This window comes from Diaphorina citri, unplaced genomic scaffold (assembly GCF_000475195.1).
Source record: "Diaphorina citri unplaced genomic scaffold, Diaci psyllid genome assembly version 1.1 scaffold934, whole genome shotgun sequence".
Taxonomy (NCBI): Eukaryota; Metazoa; Arthropoda; class Insecta; order Hemiptera; family Psyllidae; genus Diaphorina; species Diaphorina citri.
In genome coordinates this window covers 2,282-27,593 of record NW_007378365.1, presented here as the reverse complement: position 1 = coordinate 27,593, position 25,312 = coordinate 2,282, and the positions used below count along the sequence as shown (strand labels likewise).

General features: G+C 39.3%; 2 protein-coding genes across 5 annotated transcripts in view; both read left to right on the top strand.

Annotated features, from left to right (window-relative positions):
• Window positions 1-12,350, top strand: part of LOC113469038 (midasin-like) — a 72,262-nt gene extending 59,912 nt beyond the window's left edge. Inside the window, 9 exon segments of the mRNA XM_026826443.1 lie at window positions 850-921; window positions 985-1,242; window positions 1,568-1,732; window positions 3,176-3,340; window positions 3,688-3,852; window positions 5,586-5,720; window positions 8,091-8,230; window positions 10,723-10,969; window positions 12,275-12,350. Coding sequence (XP_026682244.1) covers window positions 850-921; window positions 985-1,242; window positions 1,568-1,732; window positions 3,176-3,340; window positions 3,688-3,852; window positions 5,586-5,720; window positions 8,091-8,230; window positions 10,723-10,969; window positions 12,275-12,310 — 1,383 coding nt within the window. The 3' untranslated portion in view covers window positions 12,311-12,350.
• On the top strand, window positions 6,545-7,338 carry LOC103513171. Of its 4 annotated transcripts, none has more exons than XM_026826445.1 (2): window positions 6,545-6,685; window positions 6,919-7,338. In XM_026826445.1, exon 2 carries the CDS (start codon window positions 6,959-6,961, stop codon window positions 7,316-7,318), a length of 360 nt encoding a protein of 119 aa, XP_026682246.1. In that variant the 5' UTR covers window positions 6,545-6,685; window positions 6,919-6,958; the 3' UTR covers window positions 7,319-7,338. The 4 variants fall into 4 exon arrangements, with proteins under 4 accessions (XP_026682246.1, XP_026682245.1, XP_026682247.1 ...); XM_026826444.1 differs by having other exon boundaries at window positions 6,545-6,691; window positions 6,925-7,338; XM_026826446.1 differs by lacking the exon at window positions 6,545-6,685 and adding an exon at window positions 6,707-6,807.
• Window positions 12,351-25,312: the final 12,962 nt, after the last annotated feature.

The following is a 25,312-nucleotide window of genomic DNA, read 5'->3' as shown; positions in this document are numbered from 1 at the left end:
TCTATTCCCGCCCGGGGTGGATTGGGATAATGTTCGTTCTCGGAACGGCTGGCTTTCTCCTATCCTGTCTTCCTTCTCCCTTCGATATTGGGATGATAAGAGTTTGACAACATTTTGAATCTCCTTTACAATATTTTCTTTGTATATCCCTGTTAATACTTGTGTACTTTTAGGGACGATAAAAAAAAAGATGATGAGTGTTTCACCCCCATTTTTATTTCGTAGCAGTGAAACGACAGCTACATTAGACGTATGTGGTCTGTATCGTAGCATGCCCACCCCGTTGTATGCCTCCCATCAGATGAGCGAGAAGAGACACAATACTTCCAATTTAGGTGCTGGGTCAACACGAGAACACCAGAAAGTACCCCGTGAAAATATTTGCAATCGAAAAACGAGTACAAATTTTTGTCGATGGTGGGATTCGAACCCGCCGACTATGACATATAAATGCGCATAGCGACCGGTGCCAGCATGGTAGGTAAACATTGGATGTTAGGATTATTGAGATAGGTATTGGGAAAAATCCTAAAATGCTGCAGTGAGCACCAAAATTGTGATGTAATAACACAAAGAAACTGCATTTTTTATCGTCCTGAAATTGCAAATAGAAAGAAGTCAGGATAGGAGAAATCCAGCCGTTCCGAAACCTAACCTATTTAGGATTAAGCTTGCCCCGGGTAGGAATTGAACCCACAATCAAAAGCTTACAGGGTAGGCTTTCTAGAAAATATTGTACATAATTGGCTGACTTTTTATTTCTCTTTTCCCCTCTGCTCTTCTGCAATGCAGCTAACTTATGACATAGATTTTTTCGATATCATTATATTGTCTTCATCATTAGACCAGGCCAGTTTGAATAACATGGACCCAGCGGAGCTTAGACTGGCACTGCAGAGACAGCTAGCATCCTGGACACAGGTACAAACAGTCATTATCATTATGTACTGGTCACCTTCTCACATTAACCTCCAGCCTGAGTAGGACCGGGAAAAGCCAGCAGTATGCTATGACTCACAGGAGAAGGAAGAAGACCCTGATAATGAAATGGGAGAGACGGATGCGAATGCAGAGAAACTGGATGAAGAAGTATGGGGGAGTGACTCGGAAGAAGAACCTGAAGATGAAAATGACAAGACAGAGGATGATGCGGATAAAGGAAAACAAACAGGGGAGAAGGAATTGGGAGCGAAAGATAACAGCAAGAACGAGACGTTAACAAGTATCTTCTTTGAAAAATTTGTCGATAGTTTCAAATTGTTAGTTAACTTTCGTTGATTTGTTTTTGGAGCTTCTGCGCTTGTCTATTTAAATAGGGTCGGCGTGAACAACAAATATTGTAGTCTCCTTCTTCCTAGCCTTTGTCTATTTAAATAGGGTCGGCGTGACCAACAAATATTTTAGTAATTAGCTTAATACCAGGGTAAAGAGACCCTTTTGTCCTTTACGAACAATAATACGTTTACTTTATTACGTTTCTGTGCGTGTTCTACCCTAGAGGATGGGTTAAGCTTCTCCGAATCTACAAATTTCTAGTTAATTTCTAATCGATTAATCTTCATTTCAGATTGAAGGTGAAGTCATACAGACCCAGAACGTAGAGCGAGGTACCGAGAGCACATTCCACACTCTGATTAACGAGTACCAATCATTAGACCAGGCCAGTTTGAATAACATGGACCCAGCGGAGCTTAGACTGGCACTGCAGAGACAGCTAGCATCCTGGACACAGGTAAAAACAGTCAACAGCATAATGTACTGGTCACCTTCTCATATTAACCTCCAGCCTGAGTAGGACCGGGAAAAGCCAGCAGTATGCCATGACTCAGATGGTCCCCCTCCGGATTCCAACCATGCTGAACGTTGCTTAACTTCAGTGACCCATTGGCAACTGGAGTATTCAACGTGCTATACTGCTATCGCCGAAATAAATGAAGAAAAGTTCAAAGATAGTTGTTGTTGTTGTAGCGGCTTTAGCTTTCGCCGAATGGCGATAGCAGGATAAAGAAAAGATGTCTTTTTGTATCTGCTGTACACCGGGGTGATGGTCCTCTAGCTCTAGCCATGTTAAATTGGCTGGCTCGTCCTGAACCGCAGTCAACCATCGTGAGGACTTGTACTTGGTCTTTAAAATCAGAGAGAACCCTTTGAGGAACTGCCAGCTTGCTCGGCTGGTTAGGGTTAGCTGTTCTCCTCCCTGTTTGTAGTCCCACAGCCAGACGCTAGTCTTCTCTCTGTTTAACGTCCCCTAGCCAGACACTCTGCGCATGATAGGAAACTATTGAAACTAATCTTACGTATTCTTGAGAGTTCATTGCAACGGTCAAAACATTAATAAGACTTACTTTATCATGGACACTCGTTGCTATCTTGAAAGCCCAGAAGAGGTTAGGTCTGTGTACTATTACTGTCTACCGCGGCTGTTCTACTATACCTAACCTCTTCTGGGCTTTCAAGATAGCAACGAGTGTCCATGATAAAGTAAGTCTAATTATTGAAACTTATGGGGGGACTAAAAAACGTCAATATCTCGGGAACGGTTTGGAATTTCGGGATTTTCCGATTTTTCCCAGTACCTACAAAAAATAAGGAATCCAATGGTGAAAACCGCATCTTCCTAGCCCATCTAGAAGTGGGTTAGAATTAGTATGAGTGAGTGAGTCAGTGAGTCAGTCAGTCAGTCAGTTACACAAGGGGCTGTATTTATTTAGGATAATAAATAAATAAATAATAAAAATGTTCGTCACCATTTTTTTTTTTTTTTAAATCCGGTTTTGATAATGTATCATCTCACATTTGCTATCTAAGTGATTTGGAGCTTTTGAGGGTTCCATACGGGTGTAACGGGTGTCCTCAAAATTGTTTGAGAATTTGACCACAGATATTGTAGTCTTCTTCTTCCTAGCCTTTGCCTATTTAAATAGGGTCGGCGTGAACAACAAATATTGTAGTCTTCTTCTTCCTAGCCTTTGTCTATTTAAATAGGGTTGGCGTGAACAACAAATATTGTAGTAATTAGCTTAATACCAGGGTAAAGGGACCCTTTTGTCCTTTACGAGCAATAATGCGCTTACTTTATTACGTTTCTGTGCGTGTTCTACCCTAAAGGATGGGTTAGGCTTCTCCGAATCTACAAATTTCTAGTTAGTTTCTAATCGATTTATCTTCATTTCAGATTGAAGGTGAAGTCATACAGACCCAGAACGTAGAGCGAGGTACCGAGAGCACATTCCACACTCTGATTAACGAGTACCAATCATTAGACCCGGCCAGTTTGAATAACATGGATCCAGCGGAGCTTAGACTGGCACTGCAGAGACAGCTAGCATCTTGGACACAGGTACAAACAGTCATTATCATAATGTACTGGTCAAAGATAGAACATGGTTTAGAGTTTAGAGGCTTTCTTCACAGTCGACCCATTTCTGGAACGACTTAAGATAACGACTCAACTGCCTCAGTGGTGTTTTGGTCAAGACGCTCGCCTGGTAAACAGGAGGGCGTGGGTTCGATCCTAGCCGAGGTATTAATTTTATCCTCAGTATAATTTGAGAATTTGACCATAATAATAGTAGTAGCCTAGTAAAGGGACTTTTCAGTCCTATGTGAGCAGTATAAATAAGCACAATTGAGCTTTGATGATGAATTGGTTTTTTTTTTTTTAATGGGGTTTTCGTGCTCTTTCAGCCTCCTCCAACATCTGAAGCCTCGAGAGCGTGGGATCTGTTCTCGGCCGCTGTGCATCCCCTAGCACAACAACTCAGTCAGGAGTTACGTCTGGTCCTGGAACCAACCCGGGCCTCTAGCTTGAGAGGCGACTTCCGAACCGGGAGACGAATCAATATGAGGAAGGTAAGACCAGCTCTGACGGAAATCTACGCATAAGGGAGAACTTGACATAAAAGTTTAAGAGGCTTGATAGAGGGAACTGTAACACCGGAATTCTTATCGTCCTGAAATTGCAAATAGAAAGAGGTCAGGACTTCCGAACCGGGAGACGAATCAATATGAGGAAGGTAAGACCAGCTCTGACGGAAATCTACGCATAGGGGAGAACTTGACATAATGCAACTTTTTTTTAAAAGAGGCTTGATAGAGGGAACTGTAACACCGGAATTCTTATCGTCCTGAAAGTCAGCTCCAATGGTGTAGTGGTCACTGCACTCGCCTTGCACGCGGGAAACCCGGGTTCGATTCTTGGCGGGGTCAAGAAATTTGTATCAAGCAAATGATTGATTCCGTGACTGGATGTTGCGGGGCCCACTCAGCCTCGTGAGGAAAATGAGTAGCTATGACATATAAATGCGCATAGCGACCGGTGCCAGCATGGTAGGTAAACATTGGATGTTAGGATTATTGAGATAGGTATTGGGAAAAATCCTAAAATACTGCAGTGAGCACCAAAGTTGTGATATAATAACACAAAGAAACTGCATTTTTTATCGTCCTGAAATTGCAAATAGAAAGAGGTCAGGATAGGAGAAATCCAGCCGTTCCGAAACCTAACCTATTTAGGATTAAGCTTGCCCCCGGTGGACATTGAACCCACAATCAAAAGCTTACAGGGTAGGCTTTCTAGAAAATATTGTACATAATTGGCTGACCATTTATTTCTCTTTCCCAAACCTGGCCGAAGCTGAAGCCGCTGATAACAAGGACGATGGCTCGAAAGACCAGGTGAAAACCCCGAGTGAGAGTAAGGAAAGCAAGCCGCTCGACCCTCAGGATAGCAACATGGAGGAGGCAACTGGACCTGAGCAGAAGGGCGTAGGCAACACGGATAAGACGGAGAAGAAATCCAAAGGTCATGAAGGTGAGTGATATGGTGTTATACAGTTATGAGGATATATCGACAAATTTTATTGCATATTCATAAATTGCCTCTTACATATATGTATTATTGTCATTACTATTTTTGAAGTTCTGTATAATATATATACCATTTTGTTCTCCTTTTCAAGTTGATCCACAGAACTTATGTGTAATGACTGCTGAAACCTTCCAAGAGATTATCATTATTATTATTATTATTGTTATTATTAATAGTCTGGCCGGGGGATTTCCCTTGCTGAAGGAGGAGGCAACTGGACCTGAGCAGAAGGGCGTAGGCAACACGGATAAGACGGAGAAGAAATCCAAAGGTCATGAAGGTGAGTGATATACAGTTATGAGGATATATCGATAAATGTTATTGCATATTCATAAATTGCCTCTTACATATATGTATTTTTGTCATTATTATTTTTGAAGTTCTGTATAATATGTATACCATTTTGTTCTCCTTTTCAAGTTGATCTACAGAACTTATGTGTAATCACTGATGAAACCTTCCAAGAGATTATCATTATTATTGTTATTATTAATAGTCTAGCCGGGGGACTTTAAACACGCAGTATACCAGCCTGAATTTCCCTTGCTGAAGAAATAGCAAAGGTTGAGTGCGAGGGGCATCCACTCGTAAAATGTGTAGCCAAAACTAAATGTCAGTTTGACAACATTTTGAATCTCCTTTACAATATTTTCTTTGTATATCCCTGTTAATACTTGTGTACTTTTAGGGACGATATATTGTCTTCTGTTTCCAGGTGATTCCCTATATTGCCAGCAAGTTCCGTAAGGATAAGATCTGGTTGAGACGTACCAAACCTCAGAAGAGAGACTATCAGATTGTGCTGGCTATTGATGATTCGTCCAGTATGGCAGACAACCAGTCCAGAGAAGTAAGTAGAATTTATTCTTCGCGTTAGTATTGTTCGGTCTAATAGACATGAAGTAAAAGAAGTAAGTAGAATTTATTCTTCGCGTTAGTATTGTTCGGTCTAATAAACATGAAGTAAAAAGTCCTTGGCAATTATGCAGAAGTCACGTCCGTGGAAAAGAAAAGCTCCTTTTTGTGGTAATTATGCAGAAGTCACGAAGAAGTAAGTAGAATTTATTCTTCGCGTTAGTATTGTTCGGTCTAATAAACATGAAGTAAAAAGTCCTTGGCAATTATGCAGAAGTCAAGTCCGTGGAAAAGAAAAGCTCCTTTTTGTGGTAATTATGCAGAAGTCACGACCGTGGAAAAGAAAAGCTCCTTTTTGTATTTAACCTAACCCTATAATAACATTAATCACTGCTCTAATTGTGAAAACTCCTTCTTGCGTTTAACCTAACCCTATAATAACACTGGTCACTGCTCGTTTGTGCCAGTTCCTTTGGTAGCAATATTCCACGGACGTGACTTCTGCACAAGTACCAAGTCCTTAAACAGTCTAATATACATACGAGTTTATTAACGAGACTACGATTATGTACGAGAAAATTGCCAAGTGTGAAACGAAATTACGAATTTAGATTGCGGTTACTATAATACGAGACTACGATTATGTACGAGAAAATTGTCAAGTGTGAAACGAAATTACGAATTTAGATTGCGGTTACTATAATTATTATTTTTATTTAAAGCGAAGTGCAGGCCAAAAATTATAATTGTGATTGAAGAATCACACAACTCCGCGCGATTTTCTGCTGCATGAAAATATTGAAAATTCTACGTAGAAATTTTCGAGAGAAAAAAAAAGAAAAAAAAGAAATCCGGATACCTATAGAAAATTTCAACGTTCAGCACTCTGAAAACCAGTTCCCTAGACTGTCTGTCCATATTGGAATACCATTGACCTTCGCGATACCTCGCCTACTCAAGTTCTACCCCAAATCCGGATACCTATAGAAAATTTCAACGTTCAGCACTCTGAAAACCAGTTCCCTAGACTGTCTGTCCATATTGGAATACCATTGACTTTCGCGATACCTCGCCTACTCAAGTTCCTTGACACCTCTCGACCATCCATGTCCTACTACCCGACCTCCAGCACGTCAACCCGGTCAGATTCTCCGTCTAGCGACTTCGACTCTGTCTCTGACGAAGACTACGAGTTCTACCCCGCCAAATCTCCTTGACACCTCTCGACCATCCATGTCCTACTACCCGACCTCCAGCACGTCAACCCGGTCAGATTCTCCCTCCAGCGACTTCGACTCTGTCTCTGACGAAGACTACGAGCTGACGCCCGCCGAATATCACGGGCTCAATCGACTCCGCTGTGTTTGGCCGGGGTGCGACGTTGTTCGCCCGCGAGTCTACTGCCGGGGCTCGCACCACGTGATGTGCGGGGAGCACGCGTGGCGCGCGGCCTGTGCGCGGTGTGGTTCGAGTACAAGGCAGTTCACCGAGGGGCGGATGGCGGTGCTGCGGGCGTTTTGTCGCATGATGCGAAGTGTGAATGCTCTGGACCCGTGGGGGCGGGTGACTGCGCGTCCCGTGGAAGGAGCTTAAGGGTGGGAATGTGAAGGACTTGAGTAAACTATTAAATTATAGCTTCTTATGCTTTAAATTAAATGTTTTCTACAAATTAAATTGTTCCCCAGGGTAAGGTAATGTCAAGACCCTTGACAAATGGAGTGTGCCTGAAGGCATGTGATGTGTTCCAATCCTGGGAATGGAAATACCGAACTTTTTATTTAGTGAATAACATTGGTGATTGTTCGGGTCAGGGTGGAAACGTGAAGGGCTTGAGAATGTGAACATGTAAACTATTAAATTATAGCTTCTTATCCTTTAAATTAAATGTTTTCTTCAAATTAAATTGATCCCCATGGTAAGGTAATGCCTAGACCCTTGACAAATGGAGTATGCCTGAAGGCATGTGATGTGTTCCAATCCTGGGAATGGAAATACCGAACTTTTTATTTACTTAATAACATTGGCGATTGTTCGGGTCTTTTTGTTCCTGCAAATTTTCGATTAACATTTTTGGAAAGGTTCTTGACTTTTTTTGGGCTAGAAACTAAATATGTATTTTCCTTCTCTTAATCTTATATTATAATTGAACAATAAAATCGCCCTTTTGTTCTTACAATTCATCAACATTTTTTTGTAGTAGAAAACATACCGAATATGTAATTACTTTCCATGGTCAGGTCATTATTTCATTAAAATTATAAGTAGTTCAGTAAGCTTTCATATGTAGTTCAGTAGTCAACTCAGAATCAGTCAAATATAATGTCTACTTTTAACCAAACTCTTCAATCTTTTTGTCTGATTTCAGCTTGCATTCGAGTCTCTAGCTCTAGTCAGTAAAGCGCTCACCCTGTTAGAAACTGGAGAGCTCTCCATAGTAAGCTTTGGAGAGAGCACCAAAGTTCTGCATCATTTAGGCGATCAGTTTAGCGAAATCAGCGGCGCTAGGTAAGACAGTAGTTTTGGAATGTATTTGTAAGCACTAGGTCGTGGTTCGATTCCCGCCCGGGGCGAACTCTATCCTGAACAGATGAGGTCCATTCGTGAATGCTCTGGACCCGTGGGGGCGGGTGACTGCGCGTCCCGTGGAAGGAGCTTAAGGGTGGGAATGTGAGGGGCTCAATAGTGTGAACATGTAAACTATTAAATTATAGCTTCTTATCCTTTAAATTAAATGTTTTCTTCAAATTAAATTGATCCCCAGGGTAAGGTAATGTCTAGACCCTTGACAAATGGAGTGTGCCTGAAGGCATGTGACGTGTTCCAATCCTGGGAATGGAAATACCGAACTTTTTATTTACTTTACTGAATAACATTGGTGATTGTTCGGGTCTTTTGTTCCTGCAAATTTTCGATTAACAATTTTGGAAAGGTTCTTGACTTTTTTGGGCTAGAAACTAAATATGTATTTTCCTTCTCTTAATTGAACAATAAAATCGCCCTTTTGTTCTTACAATTCATCAACATTTGTAGTTGAAAACATGCCGAATATGTAATTACTTTCCATGGTCAGGTCATTATTTCATTAAAATTTTAAGCTTTCATATGTAGTTCAGTAGTCAACTCAGAATCATGGGCTAGAAACTAAATATGTATTTTCCTTCTCTTAATTGAACAATAAAATCGCCCTTTTGTTCTTACAATTCATCAACATTTGTAGTAGAAAACATACCGAATATGTAATTACTTTCCATGGTCAGGTCATTATTTCATTAAAATTATAAGCTTTCATACCTATGTAGTTCAGTAGTCAACTAGTCAACTCAGAATCTGTGAAATATAATATCTACTTTTAACCAAACTCTTCAATCTTTTTGTCTGATTTCAGCTTGCATTCGAGTCTCTAGCTCTAGTCAGTAAAGCGCTCACCCTGTTAGAAACTGGAGAGCTCTCCATAGTAAGCTTTGGAGAGAGCACCAAAGTTCTGCATCATTTGGGCGATCAGTTTAGTGAAATCAGCGGCGCTAGGTAAGAAAGTTATTTTGGAATGTTGTTGTTTTAGCGGCTTTAGCTTTCGCCGAATGGCGATAGCAGGATAAAGAAAAGATGTCTTTTTGTATCTGCTATACACCGGGGTGATGGTCTCTAGCTCTAGCCATGTTAAATTGGCTGGCTCGTCCTGAACCGCAGTCAACCACCGTGAGGACTTGTACTTGGTCTTTAAAAGCAGAGAGAACCCTTTGAGGAACTGCCAGCTTGCTAGGCTAGTTAGGGTTAGCTGTTCTCCTCCCTGTTTATAGTCCCACAGCTAGACGCTAGTCTTCTCTCTGTTTAATGTCCCCTAGCCAGACACACTTGTACTTGGTCTTTAAAAACAGAGAGAACCCGCCCGGGGCGAACTCTATCCTGAACAGATGAGGTCCATTCTCGGAACGACGGGCTTTTTCCTATCCTGAACTTCTCTCTTCGGAACGATAAGACCTCAGCAGTTACAGCTCCCTCTATCAAACCTCTTCAATCGAACTCCGGTCAGCATCACAAGTAGAAGTAATTCTTTCTGTTTTCTATGTGTTGCTTGTTTGTCTGATAAATTCTCGGCCTTTTACAGTAAAGGTTTCAAAGAACTAACCAGTTCCCTTACATATCCATTTGGAGAGGCCAGAATTAAAAATCACCAAGTCGATTTTGGCTATTTTGAGTTATGCATATATCGATGGAAAAAGCGCGCTGAGATCAACACGTTTGTGAAGAGGAAAAAATTAAAATAAACCCCCAAGTCCATCAAAATACACAGAGAAGTTTTGGAGTTTGCTCATTTTCAGAATTAAAAATCCCTAAGTCCTTCTTTCTCTGATTCCCAAAAGTGCAAAGTGACTTAGGGATTTTTAATTCTGGCCTCTCCATTTGCTCTACGACCTTCATTAGTGTATTGATGTGGTCTCTCAATAAAATAAAAACGATCTTCTTCCTCCACCAAGTCCATTTTGGCTATTTTGAGTTGTGCAAATATCGATGGAAAGAGCGCGCTGAGATCAACACGTTTGTGAAGAGGAAAAAATTAAAATGAACCCCCAAGTCCATCAAAATACACAGAGAAGTTTTGGAGTTTGCTCATTTTCAGAATAAAAAAATCCCTAAGTCCTTCTTTCTCTGATTCCCAAAAGTGCAAAAATGGACTTAGGGATTTTTAATTCTGGTCTCTCCATTTGCTCTACGACCTTCATTAGTGTATTGATGTGGTCTCTTAATGAAATAAAAACGATCTGCTTCCTCCATTTTCCAGTATACTACAACAATGCGTCTACCTTGTAAGCGCTAGGCCGCGGGTTCGATTCCCGCCCGGGGCGGATTTTATCCTCATGGGATAAAGTTCGTTCTCGGAACAGCTGGCTTTCTCCTATCCTGTCTTCCTTCTCTCTTCGATTTCGGGACGATTAGACCATAGCAGTTACAGTTCCCTCTGTCAAACCTCTTAAAAAAAAAATTCCTCCATTTTCCAGTATACTACAACAGTTCAAATTCGACCAGACCAAGACGCGAGTGGCGAGTCTTGTGGAAGAGGTGTGCAGGCTGTTTGTGGCGCGGGGAAGCAATTCGGGGAGCTCGGTGGCTCAGCTCTTGGTTATTATATCAGACGGGAGAAATATTAATAATGAGGGGGCCAATACGGTGAAGAGTGCTGTCAAGATGGCCAAGGCTTTGAACGTGTTCATTGTGTTCCTCATCATCGACAATCCTCAGAGTAAGGTGAGTGGTAATCGGCTCCCAAAGAACCGATTGGGTCCAAAAATCTAATGATGAAAAATGTTTACTAAGATTGGAGAACCGGCGTGAACGACCAGGTATTCCTGCGTTAAAACGCCTTATCCGACAAAAAAAAAAAAAAAAGATTGGAGAAACTGTTAGCCCGCGGCGATCTAAAAGATCTAAATGGATCTGAAGTGAAACAAATGGCGGTGATATTGAAGCCCTTAAAAAGAGTAGTTGAGCTAAATAAAATTAACTAAGTAAATTAACTAATTTTAACAAGTATCTTCTTTGAAAAATTTGTCGATAGTTTCAAATTGTTAGTTAACTTTCGTTGATTTGTTTTTGGAGCTTCTGCGCATGATGTTGTTGTTGTAGCGGCTTTAGCTTTCGCCGAATGGCGATAGCAGGATAAAGAAAAGATGTCTTTTTGTATCTGCTATACACCGGGGTGATGGTCCTCTAGCTCTAGCCATGTTAAATTGGCTGGCTCGTCCTGAACCGCAGTCAACCATCGTGAGGACTTGTACTTGGTCTTTAAAAACAGAGAGAACCCTTTGAGAAACTGCCAGCTTGCTCGGCTGGTTAGGGTTAGCTGTTCTCCTCCCTGTTTATAGTCCCACAGCCAGACGCTAGTCTTCTCTCTGTTTAACGTCCCCTAGCTAGACACTCTGCGCATGATAGGAAACTATTGAAACTAAATCTGCACTCAAGGAATACATTTTAGATGTGTCTCCCTATGACTTACAGGAACTGTCCGTCTCACTTGTCTAGTTCTGCTTGAAACGTCTCCTCCTCTTCCTTTTTTTTTTTTTTTTTTAAGAGGTTTGACAGAGGGAACTGTAACTGCTATGGTCTTATCGTCCCGAAATCGAAGAGAGAAGGAAGACAGGATAGGAGAAAGCCAGCCGTTCCGAGAACGAATATTATCCCATCAGGATAAAATCCGCCCCGGGCGGGAATCGAACCCGCGGCCTAGCGCTACCAAGGCAGACGCACTACCAACTAAGCTAAATAGGCTGGCTTAACTAATTTTAACAAGTATCTTCTTTGAAAAATTTGTCGATAGTTTTAAATTGTTAGTTAACTTCCGTTGATTTGTTTTTGGAGCTTCTGCGCATGATAGGAAACTATTGAAACTAACACTCGTATTTATGAACAAGAATGATCGATCTTAGATCAGTCTCAAGACAAAATTGACCAGTCAAATGCCTTGAGACTATGCTTAGCACGAACTTGAGAGCCAGCATTTTGTTCATAAATATGGGTGTAAATCTCACCATCTTTCTTGTCTTCTCTTTTCAGAACTCAATCCTCCGACATTCGGATGCCCGTGTTTAACCACCAATCCAAAGTAGTCTCCCTCAACTCCTATCTGGACTCATTCCCATTCCCCTTCTATCTAATCCTGAGGGATATCAACAGTCTGCCCTCAGTACTCTTAACCACCAATCCAAAGTAGTCTCCCTCAACTCCTATCTGGACTCATTCCCATTTCCCTTCTATCTAATCCTGAGGGATATCAACAGTCTGCCCTCAGTACTGAGTGATGCTCTTAGACAATGGTTTGAACTGGTCACATCCTCTCGATAGAGACTTGCAATGCACAGGACGAGGGTTCGAATCCTAGAACTCATTCTATCCAATCCTGAGGGATATCAACAGCCTGCCCTCAGTACTGAGTGATGCTCTTAGACAATGGTTTGAACTGGTCACATCCTCTCGATAGAGACTTGCAATGCACAGGACGAGGGTTCGAATCCTAGAACTCATTCTATCTAATCCTGAGGGATATCAACAGCCTGCCCTCAGTACTGAGTGATGCTCTTAGACAATGGTTTGAACTGGTCACATCCTCTCGATAGAGACTTGCAATGCACAGGACGAGGGTTCGAATCCTAGAACTCATTCTATCTAATCCTGAGGGATATCCTTGGATGCCTTCGTGGACTCATGCCCCTTACAAAGGACCTTCAAAATACTCTGGTCACATCCTCTCGATAGAGACTTGCAATGCACAGGACGAGGGTTCGAATCCTAGAACTCATTCTATCCAATCCTGAGGGATATCCTTGGATGCCTTCGTGGACTCATGCCCCTTACAAAGGACCTTCAAAATACATGTTCCCCTTTTTTTCTTTACGATTATTAATTTTATTGATCTAATCAATTTTTAGTTTTCTTTTATTTGTACCTAGAAGTGATGTAAATTTGAATGCATGTGTGCAAAGATATTTGGATATTTTTAAAAAAAATGTCTCTTGTTTCACTTACGAATAAAGGACAAAGGACAATTTGTGAGTTTTACAATGTACAAAATAGGCATGAGAAAATTTTCCATTAAATTTTTTTTCCATTAGAGACTTTGTTCTTTGCATTACGAAAATATTCCGCTTTGCCCGGGATTCGAACACGGGATCTCCAGAGCAGGAGTCGATGTTGACTGCTGCCCACTTCCACATAATTTTACCCCAGTCAAATAAGTGCATTTGTCCAATTAATAGTCCAGGAACTTTAAGTAAACTGTTGTGATGTTTCATGTAAAATATTACCCTGATATTATTTCGTGATAATTGTTTTACTGCTGGTTTTACGTTGTATTGATACAACATCCCCTGTTGATAAAATTCTGAACATTTTTTATTACTTTCTGTTATTTTTTAAGTAAATCTCTTTGATTAATAAAGTTCATGTTAAACATTCAATAAAGATAAGACTCTATTCTTACTACCTATATCAGTCTACACGTATTATATTTCTTGTTTTTTTTTTTTTTTTTTTTTTTTTTTTCTTTTACTCGGTCCAACTTTGAGTTTTTAAACATCGTACCTACCTTTCTCATAGCATTTTTCATTGATTGATTTCTCTCTATCTCTCATTTTTTACTCTATTAATTTTCCATTGAATCATCTTGAATTGATGAATGAACACATTTGCTTATCTCCGAATGAAAATTCAAAAAAATCAAAGCCACCCAGCCGGAAAAAAAAAAAAAAAAAAAAAAAAAGTCAGTCACTATAATCCTTAAATTTTACATTTTCTCACAAAATGCACCATAACGAAACTTTTTTTTTGTGCTCATGCACAGAAGCTTAAAATAGGTTATTGTTTTCGCTATGGTGAGTACTATAGGGAAATGCTGAATCACACCATTAACTCCATTTCCAGTTTCTACTTGGCAGTTTCCTAAAATTTTGCCGGTTTGCTCTTTTTTTTTACTCAAAATAAAAACTCTTTGCCCTTGTTTTTGACCTATATTTTTGTCGACTTATTTTCGACTTTTATCTACCATTGTTCTCTAATTCTATTCAATCTCTTTGTTTCAGAAAAGCATTGTAATTATTATTGTTGGTTTTAACTGTACAAACCCTGGGAATAAGTCAATAAGATTCGCTCTCTCTCGCTCGCTCTCTCTCTCTCACCCGTTCTGCAATCTCTTTGTTTCAGAAAAGCATTGTAATTATTATTGTTGGTTTTAACTGTACAAACCCTGGGAATAAGTCAATAAGATTCGCTCTGTGTCTCTCTCTCTCTCTCACCCGTTCTTTCTCCCTTTTCCACGTTCTTTTCCCTCTCGTTCTTTCTCGCCCTCCTCTCTTTTCTTCTTCTGCTCTTTTTCCCAGGATTCCCTCCTCTCTCTCTCCTCTCCTCTCTCTCTCCTCTCTCTCTCCTCTCTCTCTCGCATCAGCTTTAACTCAACTGTATAAATAAATCAGTAAAACTTTTATTATTACTTCTTCTCTATCTAACCCTCATAATCCTGTCTCTCTCTCTCTCTCTCTCTCTCTCTCTCTCTCTCCCTCCCCTTCAATGCGTCCAATTCACTCTGCTTTTCTATATTTTTATCTCCTTCCCTCTCTCTCTCCCTCCCTCTCTTCGTCCCTCTCCCTCCCTTATAACCGTATAGTTTGATCAGCCTTTCTCTTTTACCATTTACTTCCTTCTCTTCTATGTTCCTCCTTCCTTCTCTTCTATGTTCTTTGGGGGCACGGTTGGTCCAGTGGTAACGCGCTTGCTTGCCATGCAGAAGGTCCCGGATTCGAATCCCTGAATTGACAAAAAAATTGTACTCGTTTTTCGATTGCTAATTATTTAAACGGGTTACTTTCTGGTGTTCTCGTGTTGACCCAGCACCTAAATGGGAAGTATTGGGTCTCTTCTCGCCCATCTGATGAGAGGCATACTACGGGATGGGCATGCTACGACACAGGCCACATGCGTCTAATGTAGCAGTTATTTCATTGCTACGAAATGAAAACGGCGGTGGAACACTCACTACCTAGATATTATAGGTATAGGTACTGTAATTTTATCCTTACATACAACCATGTTTGTGTTTGGAAATCAATTCAGCCCCAGAACTTGATCATCTGATGAGAGGCATACTACGGGATGGGCATGCTACGACACAGGCCACATGCGTCTAATGTAGCAGTTGTTTCATTGCTACGAAATGAAAACGGCGGTGGAACACTCACTACCTAGATATTATAGGTACTGTAATTTTATCCTTACATACAACCATGTTTGGGTTTGGAAATCAATTCAGCCCCAGAACTTGAGTCCTCCATATTTCAGAGTTTTCATAAATTTTACCATCATGATTATGATTATTACTATTTTACTGGCCTCAGGGCACGTCCTTCATAATTAATTACCATTCTGTAATAATAAATGGTTCCAGAAGTTGTGTTTTGGTTTCATTAAAACAATTTCGTGTTTTGATTGTTTCATTGTGAACTTTTAAATGTTGTAGTTTGTTTTGTACTTTTTTTTTTTAAGCAGTATTATTATTTCTCTCCCGTTTTTCGGGTTTGTTCGGGTTATTATTAATTATTATTATTATTTTAGTATTTTTAGTCATCATCAGGTAAATACATACATTTATGTGTGCTAAAGTAAACAAACCGGTAGTCACATACAATAATTTCTTTTTTGATTTATCATTTTAGCAAAAAAACTGTTCTCCTATACGTCCAAAATATTCACTTTTTGCGTAGGTAACAGCTGGTCCGAAAGGCAAAAGCTTTATTTAAACTTTTGTTTCGTTAGCAGTTCAAATTTATGTGTGTCTAAATTTATTTCCATCTAGGTACCAATGCAAAATGTAAGGGAATTCATATGAATGAAATTCGAGAGGGAAAAATCGGACCATAAAAAATATTTTCCTATAAAGTGTATGTTTTTACACCCTTCTTACTTTCCTTCTCCTATAGGGAGGAAAGTAAAAATTCGAGAGGGAAAAATCGGACCATAAACAATATTTTCCTATAAAGTGTATGTTTTACACCCTTTTTACTTTCCTTCTCCTATAGGAAGGAAAGTATTAAAACCCGGATAAATTTTCGATGGTCAGTTTTAAGTGCCATAACACATTTTGAGGTCCCTAGATCCTAAATCCAATGTTTCAGCCATTGGTCCGTGTGTGTCCGTGTGTCTGCAAATTCGAGAGGGAAAAATCGGACCATAAACAATATTTTCCTATAAAGTGTATGTTTTACACCCTTTTTACTTTCCTTCTCCTATAGGGAGGAAAATAATAAAACCCGGATAAATGTTCGATGGTCAGTTTTAAGTGCCATAACACGTTTTGAGGTCCCTAGATCCTAAATCCAATGTTTCAGCCATTGGTCCGTGTGTGTGTCCGTGTGTCTGTCTGTCACTCAAGTAAGCATCATTCAACAGGATAAAGAAAGTCGTGTGATGTTCACACCAGATATCCTCCCCTTTCGTGAACAACAGAACTACATATTGGCAGTATGCCAGCTATTTCCCTAGTAAAAAGCGGTGCATTGACTATTACTCTCAGTACCTGACTGCAACGATAAAAGCAGTCAACAAGTATTTAGCAACCACGCGAAACGTTGCTCAACTTCATTACCTACTTGAGCCGTATTTTATTATGTGACTTTTTTCGAGTCATAAGTAAGCATCATTCAACAGGATAAAGAAAGTCGTGTGATGTTCACACCAGATATCCTCCCCTTTCGTGAACAACAGAACTACATATTATTGGCAGTATGCCAGTTATTTCCCTAGTAAAAAGCGGTGCATTGACTATTACTCTCAGTGCCTGACTGCACCGATAAAAGCAGTCAACAAGTATTTAGCAACCACGCGAAACGTTGCTTAACTTCATTCTTCATTACCTACTTGAGCCGTATTTTATATTTTGACTGCACCGATAAAAGCAGTCAACAAGTATTTAGCAACCACGCGAAACGTTGCTTAACTTCATTACCTACTTGAGCCGTATTTTATTATGTGACTTTTTTTCGAGTCATCATACAACATTTCTCTTTGGACTAGCTGGACGTAATGACGCCACCACCACCACCACCACACCCGTTGCCAGTTCAAACTAGTCCAAAGTTCCAAACTACACCTACCTAGTACAGATAATTTTTCGAGAGGGAAAAATCGGACCATAAACAATATTTTCCTATAAAGTGTATGTTTTTACACCCTTTTTACTTTCCTTCTCCTATAGGGAGGTAAGTAATAAAACCCGGATAAATTTTCGATGGTCAGTTTTACGTTTTGAGGTCCCTAGATCCTAAATCCAATGTTTCAGCCATTGGTCCGTGACAGTTATGCTTGCACTGTCATTATTTTAGCTACCTTCTTAACCTACCCAAGTTTGATTATTTATTATCTACAATAATTATGTCCAAAATGATCGAAACCATACCTAATAGTGTCCAATTTTGTCGTACCACCCTGTATTATGTATTATGCACATAAGGATGCATTAATTTTCATTTCAAGTAAAATATTTTTCAAGTTTTTAATATGTTTTCTATTTGACTCATTCAATATTCAGAGACAACACGTCCAAGAAATATCTGAAACAATTATCAAACAGTCTTTACATATTCTTCACAATCATATTTATTCAGTTAGCAAGTGACAAGAAATCTATTTGAACAGAAAGAAAAACCAAATGAAGACAAATTAATATCCAATGATTAATTAATATTCTGCGCTTATATAGCATCCAGCCAGAGGCTGCAGATTGTTTATGTATGTATTTTATATAATAAATTCTTCTTCTTCTAATTTGAAAGGAGCGCGTCTTTTTCCCATCACGTTCCATAGAACATACCTACTTAGTGAAATTATTCTTTTCACTTTTTCGCGTGTTGAATTTCATTAGTAATTCTGTTCAGGAAACTCAATTGGTACCTATGTAAGTATTTTAGTTTCGAATATCAGGAACTAGAGTAGGTACGTCTAGTGCACATTTCTTATTGAGATCTAATAGATAAAATTGTCTTTTTTCAGGGGATACCTAATTTGTTAGGACCGCAATGTGAGTTTAACTGTCTGCGTTAACCCACTAGTAGGTTAACCCATTGATTTCTGATTGGCTGAATTTGAATTCAAGTTACTTACTTTCCCTTTCCTCTTCTTTCTCATCAAATCTTTCTTCCCCAGTAATTTGAGACGTAAATTGCCCTCTCATTTGCCGCAAGGAGATCTGCGTGAGTGCATGTCGTCTCCATTTGGCCGCATACCAGGAGATGTTCATGCCGTTAATTTCAACTCATGCCGTTAATTTCAACTCAAGTTGAAATTAACCATTAACTCTGATCAAGCTATGGGATAGGGTTTAGGCAATTTAACTGGTTGATGTTAATTAACTTTATATATGTAGATAGGTATGTACCTATAAGCCAGTGGCAATAGCACCTTGACTGCTCCTGTTCTTATAGGATCACTCAAGTAAAACTACGCTCAGCTACGTTGCTTATTCTTTTCACTTTTTCGCGTGTTGAATTTCATTAGTAATTCTGTTCAGGAAACTCAATTGGTACCTATGTAAGTATTTTAGTTTCAAATATCAGGAACTAGAGTAGGTACGTCTAGTGCACATTTCTCATTGAGATCTAATAAATAAAATTGTCTTTTTCAGGGGATACCTAATTTGTTAGGACCGCAATGTGAGTTTAACTGTCTGCGTTAACCCACTAGTAGGTTAACCCATTGATTTCTGATTGGCTGAAATTGAACTCAAGTTGAAATTAACCATTAACTCTGATCAAGCTATAGAATAGGGTTTAGGCAATTTAACTGGTTGATGTTAATTAACTTTATATATATGTACCTATAAGCCACTGGCAATAGCACCTTGACTGCCCCTGTTCTTATAGGATCACTCAAGTAAAACTACGCTCAGCTACGTTGATTCTCAAACTTTTTCGCTGACGGGATCCTGAAATAATTGGACAAACATGTGAACTGTGAAGTACATACACCCCCAAAATCCTCAGTATTCCCCAGATAGATCTTCAGGCAAAGAGAGGGAGGGAGAGAGAAGAGAAGAGAAGAGAGAGAGAGAGAGAGAGAGAGAGAGAGAGAGAGAGAGAGAGGAAACTATTCCACATGTTGCATCTGGTGCAAACAAAAGGCATTCCGATGCAACCTAGAAGATCTTAAAAACTTGTCCAATTGTCCATAGTCAAACAGAAAATCCCTTGAGACAGGAAGAAAAGAAAAACTAACCAAGAGTATCTTGTTAATTAGAAAGACAAAGTCGAAGAATAGAAAGATTAAAGAAGAAAAGAAAATGAAGTAAAGAATGATAAAAAAACAGCAACAAAAGCGAAAGAGAAAAGAGAGGAAATGGGAATTCAGATAATTTTGTGTATTCATATGATTTTGTTTACAGATAATTTTCAAAGTGATCTTAACATCAGCCGTCGGCAACCAGTGTATTCTAATCAACGTGCTATCGCCGCACAGCGCGCCGCAGGTTTACAAACACAAATGCAGTAATGCAGCCATGAGCTATTACCTTTTCCAGACGTAAACAGTCAACAGGTAGCTGTTAGCATTGTTAAGCTACACCATAAATCATAGCCAAACAGGTACCTAGCTGATAGCATATTCTGCATTGTTATGCTACACCTCACAGCAACACGGTAGAAACAGATAATTTTGTGTATTCATATGATTTTGTTTACAGATAATTTTCAAAGTGATCTTAACATCAGCCGTCGGCAACCAGTGTATTCTATTCAACGGGCTATCGCCGCACAGCGCGCCGCAGGTTTACAAACACAAATGAAGTAATGAAGCCATGAGCTATTACCTTTTCCAGACGTAAACAGTCAACAGGTAGCTGTTAGCATTGTTAAGCTACACCATAAATCATAGCCAAACAGGTATCTAGCTGATAGCATATTCTGCATTGTTATGCTACACCTCACAGCAACACGGTAGAAGTACGCAGAACTGAAATACTGTACGGTAACTAACGCATACACGGGGAAGAAATTAAGTACACGCTTTCATCTTCCATGTAAAATAAAACCCTTTCAGCGTCGGGAGAACATGCAACCCGTTATCCCATCTTCCATTAAAAAAAAAATAGAAATTAAGTACACGCTTTCATCTTCCATGTAAAATAAAACCCTTTCAGCGTCGGGAGAACATGCAACCCGTTATCCCATCTTCCATAAAAAAAAGCTCCCTCAATCCCTCCCTTTTTGTCGGGTCCCCCCTTTTTCGGCTGAAACCCCTCGACGCTACCGCCAGCCCCAGCGAAGGGCTGGGGGCTGTTTGCTCTCCCCAGTAAAAAAAGGAAGACTGTTTAGTCTTTTCAAATTCAAGCTTTAATGTAGAAGTACGCTCCGGAGAGAAAAGGTTCGCGAGCATTCGTTTGCCGTCCGACGATTTTTTTTTTTCAGAACTTTTTTTGGAGAATTTATTTTACCTCAGAATTTCCATTTTTTTCCGAGTTTTTTTTTTTTTTCAAATAGCTGGAATTTTTCACACTCGACCCTTTTTTAAAGTGGAAATAAAGTTAATGACGTTTTCTCTGTGTTACCTACATCACACTTCACACTTTGGAGCTCATTGCAGCATTTGCAAATTTTATCGCCACTCGTAAATAATAAAAACCTACATAATAGTGTTCACAACTTTGTATTGAAACTTTTGGTCCGTCCGACACAGAAGGGCCAAACTTTTGACCTTTTCGACAATCGAACTCGGCTACTCGGCTCTCCCACAAGGGAAGTTTAATAACTTCCATTACACCAGTGGTTCTCAACCTTTTTTTTCGCCCACGTACCCCTAAGGTACTCGGGTTTAATCTGACGAACCCCCACCATCATCATAATGAGTATACCGGGTACCCATACCTAGGTGTACCATTACTACTGAATTTTAACACACTCTGTACCTTTTGAAAATATTCATTATTTCAGGTCAAAATTTATTGCCTTTTAGACTGTACTGAACTGATAAGCCGTCAATATTCATAATTTCTTTCTTTTATTCTTTTGTCCTCCATTACACATTTTTTTCTCGCGTACCCTCGGACGGTCTTTCGTGTACCCCCAGGGTTACGCTCACCCCCGGTCCCCGTGGAAAAGCTAACTAGACTTGCCTGTACATGGTTTAATCGTTTACTCGTAAATTAAACTAGCCAAGCACAAATCCTAAAATGTTTGAAAGGGATTCTCAGAGTTGAGGTAATTCGTATATAATATCTCTAGTAGCGCGGTCAAACTTTCTTGACTTGGTGGGGCGGAGAGCTACCGCGCTCCTTAATTTCAGATATCACATCATAAGGTAAATTTTAAGGAAACGAGAGAGTTTAAGGAAAGAAGGCAAATTTGAGGAAGAAGATAGAAGGGTAAAGAAGTTTAGGGGAAACGGGGAATTTGCCAGAGTAATTCTACAGGGTAGGAAGGAGGGTAGGGAGGTTTGGGAGGAACTGTGTCAGAGGCTTTCTATCTAGGGTTGAGAGGTTTAGTAGAGGGAAGGTAATTCTAAAGGGGAGGGAGAGAGGAGTAGAGGCTTGGAAGAGAGAGGTAGAGGTTTGCGAGGGAGAGTAATTTTAAAGGGGGAGTGAGAGAGGGCTAGAGACGTTTAGAGAGGAAGAGTAATTCTAAAGGGGTTGGGGGACTTAGTAGAGGGAAGGTAATTCTAAAGGGGAGGGAGAGAGGAGTAGAGGCTTGGAAGAGAGAGGTAGAGGTTTGCGAGGGAGAGTAATTTCAAAGGGGGAGTGAGAGAGGGCTAGAGACGTTTAGAGAGGAAGAATAATTCTAAAGGGGTTGGGGGACGTTTGGGAGGGAAGGTACTTCTAAGGAAGGAGAGGCTATTCAGGAGATGAGATTGAAGATTGCGTCAAGGAAACGAGAAGTAAATACCGCTTTCTAAGATTGAATAGTAGAGAAGCGGTTATGGGGTTGTTAGGATTGAATACAGAAGGTCGTGTCATTTGCCGCAAGGAGATCTGCGTGAGTGCATGTCGTCTCCATTTGGCCGCATACCAGGAGATGTTCATGCCGTTAATTTCAACTCAAGTTGAAATTAACCATTAACTCTGATCAAGCTATGGAATAGGGTTTAGGCAATTTAACTGGTTGATGTTAATTAATTTTATATATGTATGTACCTATAAGCCAGTGGTAATAGCACCTTGACTGCTCCTGTTCTTATAAGATCACTCAAGTAAAACTACGCTCAGCTACGTAGATAGAAGGTCGTGGGGTTAAAGAGGAGTTAATTGCTAGAGGGTTCTTTACAGTCAGAAGTTCTCAAACTTTTTCGCTGACGGGATCCTGAAATAATTGGACAAACATGTGAACTGTGAAGTACATACACCCCCAAAATCCTCAGTATACCCCAGATAGATCTTCAGGCAATGAGAGGGAGGGAGAGAGAGAAAGAGAGAGAAGAGAGAGAGAGAGAGAGAGGAAACTATTCCACATGTTGCATCTGGTGCAAACAAAAGGCATTCCGATGCAACCACGGTTCTTTTCCATCTGTCAGCTATACCACCTTGTACATGTTATTCACATCAACACTATGTACATTAACAGTTCTATTTCTTGTACGGTTCTTTTCCATCTGTCAGCTATACCACCTTGTACATGTTATTCACATCAACACTATGTACATTAACAGTTCTATTTCTTGTATATGCGTTATACGCTTTTGTGAAACATTTTTTGTTTGTGTTCTCGCATCAAATATTCATCTCCTGTAACAGAATATGATGGGTATGGATGGGTAAACTTGCTATGGATGTGGGTGGAGGGGTATGGATGGGTGTGATTGCTATGGATAGGGAAGGGTGGGTATGATTGCTATGGATAGGTAACGGTGGGTATTAATAGTGCTATGGATGGGTAGTTATGATGAATGGAAGAGGTATGCCTGTAATGCCTGTCGATTCCTGATGACAAATTCAAAGCAGCCATTAGTGAATGCCTCTAGATAGATTGTGATGAAAAAGTGACCCAGTCTTCCATCCCTCGAAATAAAGATAAGATTATGATCATTTATTATTATTATTATTTACTTCTACGTAATATGAAATTCTTTTCTTCTTCTTTGAATCGCAGGGTACATACTTTCTCCTTCTTTTCTCTTATGTAAATAAACAAGTAAATAATTATTCTCATTTGTCCGTGTTCCAATTAAGAAGCATGATATATCGTACCTACCTATTGACAATACGGTTCACTTATCGAGGTCTTCTCCTGTCTAATTAGGTATTCCTCAAGAACATCCCCATAGACCTCATTTGTGCTATTCTCTTATTCCGATGTCTGTTTACATACGCTAAGTCTCCTAGTCTGTCTGTCTCCAACTTACCATTGCATAGGGAATTCTCAGAAAAAGTTCTACGTCGCTAAAAAATAAAGTTATGAGAAACTGACATAAATACAGGGCAAAAAAAGTAAATAATTATTCTCATTTGTCCGTGTTCCAATTAAGAAGCATGATATATGTACCTACCTATTGACAATACGGTTCACTTATCGAAGTATTCAAAGTTCTTCTCCTATCTAATTAGGTATTCCTCAAGAACATCCCCATAGACCTCATTTGTGCTATTCTCTTATTCTGATGTCTGTTTACATACGCTAAGTCTCCTAGTCTGTAGAAAAGTTAGGGTAAAAGAACACTCAAATAAGCATCATTCAATAGGATAAGGAAAGTCGTGTGATGTTCACACCAGATTTTTTCATTTATATAGTTCATTTTTTAAAGACTTACTATGACCAATCACATATTATGTTCAATTTAAAATTTAAATCAATTTTCTCAGACAAAAAATGCTTTATTTATTACAGTTTTCTTTACTTTCCTTATATTTTTTCTCTCATTTCATCTATTTTTCTCTTATTCTATTTCCATTTCGAGAATCCTTTTCCACTCGTCCACAACGTAGTTTTCTCCTCCCATATGTTTTCCTCTCCACCTCCACTCCAAAAAATGCTTTATTTATTACAGTTTTCTTTACTTTCCTTATATTTTTTCTCTCATTTCATCTATTTTTCTCTTATTCTATTTCCATCTCGAGAATCCTTTTCCACTCGTCCAAAACGTAGTTTTCTCCTCCCATCTGTTTTCCTCTCCATTTCCACTTTTCCTTCATCTCCATTCGCAACAGGAAATGAAGTTATTTTTCAATGTTCCAATTTGGAGACACTTTGTATGTATACCCTGTGAGTATGTTATTCTCTGTTATGGGTAGGGCAAAGAATGCTTTATTTATTACAGTTTTCTTTACTTTCCTTATATTTTTTCTCTCATTTCATCTATTTTTCTCTTATTCTATTTTCATCTCGAGAATCCTTTTCCACTCGTCCACAACGTAGTTTTCTCCTCCCATATGTTTTCCTCTCCACCTCCACTTTTCCTTCATCTCCATTCGCAACAGGAAATGAAGTTATTTTTCAATGTTCCAATTTGGAGACACTTTGTATGTATACCCTGTGAGTATGTTATTCTCTGTTATGGGTGTGTATCCTACGTTGGAAGTTGTGAGTACAATAACAAATGTGTTTGTACAGGTTTTTGTTAGTTTTGCTAGCTGAAGGTACTTCTTCTACTCCGCACAAAAGGTTACTCCGTTGACATCTTGTTTGTATTCTGTTAGGAATCCTGAGTTATTTCCATCTTGGTTCCCCTTTTCGGGCACTATACCGTGAGATTCGAGGATAACGGCGTAAATAATGATCCAAAATTTTATATAAAAAAAGATTCTTTTCTGTTTCAGAACCGTTAGAATGTAATGAAAATTTTATAATCATACCTAGGTATAAATAATTGAAAAGTGTTGTTTTATTTTATTTATTCTTTAGATAATTACATTAATTACACGCATTTTATCTACTTTAAATAAAATAAAACTGTGTAGGATGTAGAAACTCTTGAGTGACAATAAATAATAAAATTGTAAAATAAATATAATACTTTAAATAAAATAAAACTGTGTAGGATGTAGAAACTCTTGAGTGACAATAAATAATAAAATTGTAAAATAAATATATATCAACAGTGGATTGTAAAAAAAATAAATCAAATTGAAATAAA

Coding starts and splice junctions, on each gene's coding strand:
- LOC103513171 (XM_026826445.1), top strand. CDS start 6,959: ATGTCCTACTACCCGACCTCCAGCACGTCAACCCGGTCAGATTCTCCC.